This window comes from Protobothrops mucrosquamatus, unplaced genomic scaffold (genome assembly GCF_001527695.2).
Source record: "Protobothrops mucrosquamatus isolate PMUCROS unplaced genomic scaffold, P.Mucros_1.0 scaffold1729, whole genome shotgun sequence".
Taxonomy (NCBI): Eukaryota; Metazoa; Chordata; class Lepidosauria; order Squamata; family Viperidae; genus Protobothrops; species Protobothrops mucrosquamatus.
Window position 1 is genome coordinate 342,119 of NW_015387876.1, and position 10,046 is coordinate 352,164.

The 10,046-nt window shown below is 45.2% G+C and overlaps 1 protein-coding gene across 1 annotated transcript in view; it reads right to left on the bottom strand.

Annotated features, from left to right (window-relative positions):
* Nucleotides 1-4,879, bottom strand: part of LOC107293763 (heat shock factor protein 1) — a 12,190-nt gene extending 7,311 nt beyond the window's left edge. The window contains exons 1-3 of the mRNA XM_029285457.1: nt 4,757-4,879; nt 2,267-2,375; nt 979-1,106 (exon numbers count right to left, since the gene is read on the bottom strand). Of these exons, the coding sequence (XP_029141290.1) occupies nt 979-1,106; nt 2,267-2,375; nt 4,757-4,879 (360 nt within the window). The remainder of the gene's footprint in view (nt 1-978; nt 1,107-2,266; nt 2,376-4,756) is intronic.
* Nucleotides 4,880-10,046: the final 5,167 nt, after the last annotated feature.

A 10,046-nucleotide genomic window follows, 5' to 3' on the forward strand; every position in this document is an offset into this window, starting at 1 on the left:
AATATCCAGGTCCGATGCCATGGAGCGCTTTAAAGATCTACAGCTCAGCTTGGTGTCTTCCAAACTCTAGATCTGGCCTCTCCAAACTTGGCAACTTTAAGACTTGTGGACTTCAACTTCCAGAATTCCCTAGCCAACCATGGGGAATTCTGGGAGTTGAAGTCCACAAGTCTTAAAGTAGCCAGGTTTGGAGCCCCCCCTGGTTTAGATGATAGGAGAATGCTGTCCAATACCCCTGAAAGGTGCCAGCTCACAGTCACAACACTGTTTTGCTGGAATGTGCCCCACTTTCAGGTCTGATAGAGCAGAGTCTGTCATGGCTGCTGGAATGCAGAGTGGGAGAGGTGAGTAGCATCTCCCCTTACGAATGACTTCTTTCAGCTTAAGAGTTAAGGACCTAAATGGGTTTGATCTCTTTGTAGGATGTAGAACAGAGGTCCCTAACCTTTTGGGCACCAGGGACCGGTTCCGTGGAGAGAGACTGTGTGTGTGGTTTCGTGTGCTGCCTGCATCCCCTGGATGGGGTTTTGCTTGTTTGCGCAGCCCAGTGCCGGTCCATGGACCAGGGTTGGGGACCCCTGATGTAGAATACATAAGTGTTAAGGAAGCTACATTAAAAGGCTTCCAGCCCTCCAATAAACCAAATGAAAAGTTTGGCCCTGCCCACTCTGGCGATACAAAGGGGTTTTCTGGTGTGCTGCCAATGCAATTTTACTTCCCCACAATAAAAGGAAGCGGGAGCTGGCCACCCCGGCCAACAGCAGGATTTTTGTGTATGTGTGTGAAAATGAAAATCGCTCTCACACCCACTGTTTTGTCCAAACACAATATACCCCTCAAATTTCAAACAAGGGAGCGCAATTCCCAGCTCAGGGAAATGGAGATTCTGGCAAAGCACCCGGGTTGCAATTGTAAAAATGGAATTTCAGAACGCATTTCTGGACGAACCTTGCCGAATGTTAACAAGGCATCTCCTACCTTCCTTTTGATCAGCTCCAAAAGATGCTCGTGACCTTGCAGGAAATAAAGATGCTGGAATTCCGTATCGTCACGTTCGGGCTTCACGAGTCCTCCTTGTTCGATATTTACCACTTTCCTAAACCCATCTGCATGCAACAGACAGCAGAAATCTAGTAAAAGGACTGGAGGTCACACAATACTTCATAACAATGCAGCTTATAGTGGCCAATTTCCTGGTTCAGCTTGTGGTGGTTAAGTTTAGGATCATCTGTGCAAGAGCTAAGCTACTTTCCCATTGCCGCAGAATTACTGTATAGGAAATTATTTACTCTCCTGTTGTGGAGTACAATAACAGAGCAAGATTGGACGTCCATTTGTCTGGGATGTCTCTGGAGATTCTCAGTCATCCAGGTCATGGTTGTCCCAAAGGTGCTTCTTCTAAAGGCAACTGGTGTTGGTTTTTTCTCTTGAAGACGTTTCGCTTATCATCCAAGAAGCTTCTTCAGTTCCGACTCAACGGTGGAGAATGGAAGGGTTTCTATTCCTCGCAGTCATAGTAAAAATTCGTATGCTTGGCAACTGACTCATATTTATGACAGTCCCAGGGTCATGTGATTCCCTTTTTGCAACCTTCTGACACGCAAAGTCAAGGGGGGAATCCAGATTCACTTAACAGCTGTGTGCCTAACTTAATAACTGTGGTGATTCACTTAACAACCATCTTGCTTAGCAATGGAAATTTTGGCTTCGATTGTGGTTATAAGTCGAGGACTATCTGTATTGAGAAACAGATGGCAAGTGTGTGACTCAACACTTGCAATTATATGCACTTTATAATTTTATAACGTTCTTACATAATTTTATGCATAATTTTAGATAAGTTTATAATACAAATTGCCATGATATAAATATTGTGACAATAATAATAGCATTTTCTATTCAGTATAGTTTGTTTTATTCTGATTTACTTATTAAATTTGGATGCCATCCATTTCGCTATTGAGTGACTCTGGGTGGCTTCGAGCGACAGTTTATTCTTTCAAGTTAACCAAAATACCAGGTAAAATATTGGGGGGGAATGTCATAACTTTGGGCATGTCTGCATCTACTTTAGTCTTCTTTCTTGCATCAGCAAACTGGAGACTTCAGCTCAGGGCAAAGTCAGAATACCAGCAGGCCAGCAGCTGTCTTGTATACAGACAGTCCTTGACTTACAAGCCTTCGTTTAGTGGTTAGAGATGAGGGGGGGTGTAGTAGAGTAGCATTCAGAGGACCCCAACCTCCCCGAGTTTCCAGTGTTACTTACACATATTCAGCTGGCGGACAAAACTGGCCATGTTGTTGTGCTTGAAATATTTGGGCAGGACTTCTTTTGCAAACTGACTCTGATCAAAAACATGGAAGCTGGTGCCATTCTGAAATAAAAATAAAAATAAAGCAGGACAGAATTAGACCCACCTTCAAAGCCCTCTGTCTCCCTTGATGGGCAAATGTCATTTTCCGGAAATGGAAATGATTAATGGTTGATTTCTTCGGGGCACCGATTTTACTACCCAGGGTACTCTACAATCCTGGGAGAAAAAAACAACAACTTTAAACCTGCTTAACTTTTACAGCAGTGAGCCAAAGTTGGTCAGATGCTAGCCTTGCTAATAAGGACAAACCGGTCAGTCCTAGAGGAGATCAACCCCGACTGCTCTTTAGAAGGCCGGATCCTGAAGTTGAAACTCAAGTCCTTTGGCCACCTAATGAGAAGGAAGGACTAACTGAAGAGGAGCCCAATGCTGGGAAAGATGGAGGGCAAGAGAAGAAGGGGACGACAGAGAAGGAGGTGGCTGGATGCAGTCACTGAAGCAGCAGGCGTGAGCTTCAATGGACTCCAGAAAATGGTAGAGGACAGGAAGGCCTGGAGGAACGTGGTCCATGGGGTCGCGATGGGCTGGACACGACTTCGCAATTAACAACAACAACAACAACAACAAAGGTAACTTTAAGATGGGTGGACTGCAACTCCCAGAATTCCCAAGTCAGCCACGCTTTTAGATGGGTGGACTTCAACTCCCAGATTCCCCAGCTGGAACGTTTTGGGTGGACTTCAACTCCCAGAATTCCCCAGACAGCTAATTCTGGGAGTTGAATGGGGTTTCTTTGGGGCAGCGCAATCCCATCTAGCCACAAAGATGAATAGTCCTAGAACCATCGTGCCCCCAACCCCAAGTGCATAAGCTTTTGTAATGGTGTCAAATGTCAGCTACGGGGTCCAAGGAATTCCTCGGTTGAGTAAGCGGACATCTTGTCTCTGAAATTCAGCAGGCCAGGTATGTAGATGTGATATGCCAGATTTTTCCCCACTGGCCAGCAGTTTTCCATTCCATTTTCTTCATGCTTCATACTTTTTGAAAGCTTCCAGTGATGGAGCACCCACAACTTCTGGAGGCAAGCCGTTCCACTAATTAATTGTTCTCACTGTTAGGAAGTTTCTCCTTACTTCCAGGTTGCTTCTTTCCTTGCTTAGTTTCCATCCGTTGTTGTCTTGCCTTCTGGTGCATTGGATTATAGGTTGCCCCCCTCATCTTTGTGGCAGCCCCTCAAATAATGTAACACTGCTATCATGTCAGCCCTAGTCCTCCTTTTCAGTAGACTAGATTCTCTCTCTCTCTCTCTCTCTCTCTCTCTCTCTCTCTTTCTCTCAAACATGACATGCAGGGAAGCACAATCCTTTGTAATAATGCTTTCATGGACCACAATCATTTCCTGAGGCACAGATCAATGGGAGGAGGGAATAAGAGGAACAGAAACTTCACTTATTTGCCTTCCAGTAAATGAGGCTTTTTGTGATCTGGTGAGTCCATCACAACAGCTATTTTGAGAACTCAACACCTTCTTTCAAAATTAGTATGCTTATCACCCTTTTCATTATTGCCGTGGCTGATATAACCATCACTGTTACCATCATCTATGATCCACTTACAATCAAACATCTCTTGGGGGGGGGGGGGAGACTGCAAAATAATTTAGACATCAGCACCAGCCCACAAAGTTTGTCAGCCTCTGATATAAAGTAAGGACCGGGCCTTCCTTAGAATTCAACAGGACAGTGGACTGAAATTGTTCTGAGTAAAACAAAACACCTACGATCGTTCAGACAGACAGTTGAGAAACTCACAATCTGAGATGCAGAGGCAGTCCTACAAAACTTAATGTTGAATTCCTGCCAGCTGCTTTAACTGGAATGGATTACCCAATTTCAGAATAACAGAGTTGGAAGGGACCTTGGAGGTCTTCTAGTCCAACCTGTTACTCAAGCAGGAGATCCTATATACCATTTCAGCCAAACAGTTGTCCAATCTTTTCTTTAAAACCTCCAGTGTTGGAAGCACCCACAACTTCTGAAGGCAAGTCGTTCAACTGATTGTTTTAACTGTCAGGAAATTTCTCCTTAGTTCTAGATTGCTTCAGTCCTTCATTAGCTTTCATCCGTTGCTTCTTGTCCTGCCTTCAAGGGCTTTGGAGAAAAGCTTGACTCCCTCTTCTCTGGGGCAGCCCCTGAGATATTGGAAGACTGCTATCATGTCCCCTTCTTTTCATTAAACTAGACAGACCCAATTCCAGCAGCTGTTCTTCATATGTTTTAGCCTCCGGTCCCCCAATCATCTCTGTTGCTCTTCTCTGCACTCTTTCCAGAGTCTCAACATCTTTTTTACATTGTGGTGACCAAAACTGGATGCCGTGTTCCAAGCACTTCGGCCTGCATTTCGGTCACCCCTTTAAATCCCCAAACATGAGTTCGACTCACCGTATTCCAGCAGATAAGATGGTTCGTCTCAGGATCTTCAACCAGAGTCCACAGCTTGGTAAGGAAGGCCGGCACATTGCTGGTGTAACCGTCCATAGCAAGGGCTGTGGTTGAGTCCTGCATGGTGTCGCAACTCACAAAACTACTCTCACACCATCGTTTTTTGCAACAATGCTCCCCCCTTCTTCTCTTTTGCATAGATCAGAAGGGGAAAGAGCCACTTAGTGTCCTAGGCAGAGCTGAGAAAACACCCCTTTTCCCCACAGGACCCCTATCAGCAGAGGCATTGGCTCTGCTCCAAACACATCACAATATGCAGACATGGCTAATGGGGTGGGCTCGGGGGGGGGGGGACAATGCTCTGAGCGAAAGCTCCCTGCATTCAGCCGCACAATGCCTTGAAAAAAGATGCAGCATCATGCAAAGAGAATACACGGGCTTGCACAAACACAGGAGGTCAGCAAATCACTGGGGGGGGGGGGGNTTTCATTATCCAAACTAGATAACATCATCAGGAGGAGGAGGAGGAGGAGGAGGAGGAGGAGGAGGAGGAGGAGGAGGACTGTGGGGTCCTTGAGTTCTCTGAGCTTGGTTATTTTCTTGCAGACATTTCATGACCCAGCTAGGTAACATCTTCAGTGCCACAAAGGAGTGGATTTACTTTCATTTTATGTACTAGCCCCGTGTCCTATCAGTTTTGTTGGGACGGTTGTTTTCTTTCTCGATCAGGTTCTTATTTACTGTTTGTCTACCTGGTTGTAAATAACCGCCTAATCAACGAACTACCAAAAACATGCGGGAAGGACCTTGGCAGACAGGGAGGCGGAGCCGAAGACTGGACAACCAGCGTGTGGAAGACAGTTCAGTCCCCCGAAAGGGACAGGGAAGAGGCCAAGGGGAGCGTTACAAAAGGGACCCTCCCTAATCCCCCCCCCCAGTCAAAGGAGAAGAGGGCAGAAATACTTTTCAGACTTTGCAAGATTTGAGGTTAGACCTTGAGAGGTTGTCCAGACGGGAAGCACAACCATAAATAACAACTCTTATCTCGATTATAAGGCTGCATTAACAGAATGTTGCAAGTCTGCTTTTACAGTTCCAGGAAACTAGGGAGGGTCCCTTCTCAGACATCTGTCAGCCCCCACCCCCCAATTCCTTCTGCAGGCTCAGCTGCCTCTTATCTGACCATTGTCTAGTCCAGTGTTTCTCAACCTTGACCATTTTAAGGCATGTGGACTTCAACTCCCAGAATTCCACAGCCAGCATTGCTGGCTGTGGAATTCTGGGAGTTGAAGTCCACATGCCTTAAAATGGTCAAGGTTGAGAAACACTCTAGTCTGTGGCTCTTCTTGTCATCATCCCATATCACTACAGGTAATCCTCCAATTAGGACTGTAATGGAACCCAGAATTTTCTTTGTGAGTTATGATGGTTATAAGTCGAGGGACACACATGACCGTACTGGATTTTATGACTTTTTTTTTTTTTGCAGTAGTCCTTAAGCAAATCCCACAGTCGTTAAGTGAATCTATGTATTCCTATAGGTGATTTTTTTTTAGAGGCCGGAAACCAAAGTCGTCAATCCTGGTCACGGGACCCCAGAATGCTTCAGCTGGACGTAGAGGTGAGCCAGTTGCCAAGTGCTTAAACCACTGCAGAGGGGGTGCAGCCAGTGGAATCAGGTCATAAGTACCTTTTTTGGGAGTGGGGAGTTCCTCCTGTCTTGAATGGTTGCTAAGCAACCGGTCATTAAGCAAGGAATACCTGTACCTCTCCAGAAAGAACTTTAGTTTCAACGCAATTAAAAACAGAACGACAGAAGAATTTTCCATTGTGGAAACTGAGCCGTTTGATGTCATGAGAAACCACAAGTCAGAACCAAAATCTAGAGATGCTCAGAGGCTACTTAAATCCTTCACTCAGCAGGCTCTGCATCTCTGACTTTAACTTAATGCAACCTGCATTAACAAAAACAAAAGTGATTTTTTTTTTTGCCCAGGCAAGCATTTAAAGAAACAGCAAGAAAACCACAAACTGTTCATTATGTGCAAATCTTTATTGTGAATCCAAAGTTACCACGGTGTTAACAAGAGTTAGAAAAATTTTAAAATCTGCAGCTGAATGAAAATTCAGAATGCAGAGTAAACAAAAGTTTGCATTGTTCCCAAGAATTCTGTGCTTTTCTTTCCGTGACCGACTGTGCATATATAGAGGGGGGTTTTGGGGGGAGGGGGGTTATAAAAACAAAAAATAAATAAAGATCCTTTATGTATGTGCCCGGATCAGGAGATTAATAAAACGGATCTGTACAGTAATATCAAAATAAAAGAAAGCGGTTTAAAAAGCAATTTAAATAAAACCATTTTATTTAAATTGCCCACTCCATGGGAAGAAAGTGCATCGTACCCCTTGGCGCCCCAAATCGTGTTGCATTGACGCTTCAGAGTCGGGGATGTTCACCTGCACGCTGGCCAAGTTAGGGGCACATAACTGGTAACATACAAGACAAGAGTTGGGTGGAAAGAGTGTAATCTCTCAAACCAGGGCAGTGCGAGAGAAACGCATCCACCACGTCTTGGCTAACCACGCAGTAACAGTGAATCTCCTTCAGATGCCAACACTTCTTGGCCAATTCAACCAGGGAGGAGNGCTCCAAACACATCACAATATGCAGACATGGCTAATGGGGTGGGCTCGGGGGGGGGGGGACAATGCTCTGAGCGAAAGCTCCCTGCATTCAGCCGCACAATGCCTTGAAAAAAGATGCAGCATCATGCAAAGAGAATACACGGGCTTGCACAAACACAGGAGGTCAGCAAATCACTGGGGGGGGGGGGGCGGAGAAGAGGAACCGGCAACACCTACTAACTCCTCTTGTGCTTACACAACCTGCAGGAGAGAATGAAAAGCCATCTGCCCCTAGCTAGCCCCTTCAGGTCCGCAGCTTAGTTGCTCAGGCAGTTTTTACGGACCACTTTTTAATCTGATGAAACCCCAAAGGAGTTGGGGATGGAGGGCAGCGAAGGCGAGGGACGATTGCATCGTTCGAAGAGAAACACTCTAACCTGTAGAGTAAAGAACGGAGAGCAGCTCACGGTTGAAATGAGGGGTCCTTGGGGCTCTCTGAGCATGGCTGTTTTCTTGCAGACTTTTCATTATCCAAACTAGATAACATCATCAGGAGGAGGAGGAGGAGGAGGAGGAGGAGGAGGAGGAGGAGGAGAATGATTGTGGGGTCCTTGAGTTCTCTGGGCTTGGTTATTTTCTTGCAGATGTTTCATTATCCAAACTAGCTAACATTATCAGGAGGAGGAGGAGGAGGAGGAGGAGGAGGAGGAGGAGGACTGTGGGGTCCTTGAGTTCTCTGAGCTTGGTTATTTTCTTGCAGACATTTCATGACCCAGCTAGGTAACATCTTCAGTGCTACAAAGGAGTGGATTTGCTTTCATTTTATATACTAGCCCCATGTCCTATCAGTTTTGGTGGGACGGTTGTTTTCTTTCTTGATCAGGTTCTTATTTACTGTTTGTCTACCTGGTTGTAAATAACCGCCTAATCAATGAACTACCAAGAACATGTGGGAAGGACCTTGGCAGACAGGAAGGTGGAGCCGAAGACTGGACAACCAGCGTGTGGAAGACAGTTCAGTCCCCCGAAAGGGACAGGGAAGAGGCCAAGGGGAGCGTTACAAAAGAGACCCTCCCTAATTTCCCCCCCCCCCAGTCAAAGGAGAGGAGGGCAGAAATACTTTTCAGACTTTGCAAGATTTGAGGTTAGACCTTGAGAGGTTGTCCAGACGGGAAGCACAACCATAAATAACAACTCTTATCTCGATTATAAGGCTGCATTAACAGAATGTTGCAAGTCCTCCCCCATCTGCTTTTACAGTTCCAGGAAACTAGGGAGGGTCCCTTCTCAGACATCTGTCAGCCCCCCCAATTCCTTCTGCAGGCTCAGCTGCCTCTTATCTAACCATTGTCTGTGGCTCTTCTTGTCATCATCCCATATCACTACAGGTAATCCTCCAATTAGGACTGTAATGGAACCCAGAATTTTCTTTGAGAGTTATGATGGTTATAAGTCGAGGGACCCACATGACCGTACTGGATTTTATGACTTTTTTCTTTTTGCAGTAGTCCTTAAGCAAATCCCACAGTCGTTAAGTGGATCTATGTATTCCTATAGGTGATTTTTTTTAGAGGCCGGAAACCAAAGTCGTCAATCCTGGTCACGGGACCCCAGAATGCTTCAGCTGGACGTAGAGGTGAGCCAGTTGCCAAGTGCTTAAACCACTGCAGAGGGGGTGCAGCCAGTGGAATCAGGTCATAAGTACCTTTTTTGGGAGTGGGGAGTTCCTCCTATCTTGAATGGTTGCTAAGCAACTGGTCATTAAGCAAGGAATACCTGTACCTCTCCAGAAAGAACTTTAGTTTCAACGCAATTAAAAACAGAAATACAGAAGAATTTTCCATTGTGGAAACTGAGCCGTTTGATGTCATGAGAAGCCACAAGTCAGAACCAAAATCTAGAGATGCTCAGAGGCTACTTAAATCCTTCACTCAGCAGGCTCTGCATCTCTGACTTTAACTTAATGCAACCTGGGACCTGCATTAACAAAAACAAAAGTGATTTTTTTTTTGCCCAGGCAAGCATTTAAAGAAACAGCAAGAAAACCACAAACTGTTCATTATGTGCAAATCTTTATTGTGAATCCAAAGTTACCACGGTGTTAACAAGAGTTAGAAAAATTTTAAAATCTGCAGCTGAATGAAAATTCAGAATGCAGAGTAAACAAAAGTTTGCATTGTTCCCAAGAATTCTGTGCTTTTCTTTCCGTGACCGGCTGTGCATATATAGAGGGGGTTTTGGGGGGGAGGGGGGTTATAAAAAAAAATAAAAATAAAGATCCTTTATGTATGTGCCCGGATCAGGAGATTAATAAAACGGATCTGTACAGTAATATCAAAATAAAAGAAAGCGGTTTAAAAAGCAATTTAAATAAAACCATTTTATTTAAATTGCCCACTCCATGGGAAGAAAGTGCATCGTACCCCTTGGCGCCCCAAATCGTGTTGCATTGACGCTTCAGAGTCAGGGATGTTCACCTGCACGCTGGCCAAGTTAGGGGCACATAACTGGTAACATACAAGACAAGAGTTGGGTGGAAAGAGTGTAATCTCTCAAACCAGGGCAGTGCGAGAGAAACGCATCCACCACGTCTTGGCTAACCACGCAGTAACAGTGAATCTCCTTCAGATGCCAACACTTCTTGGCCAATTCAACCAGGGAGGAG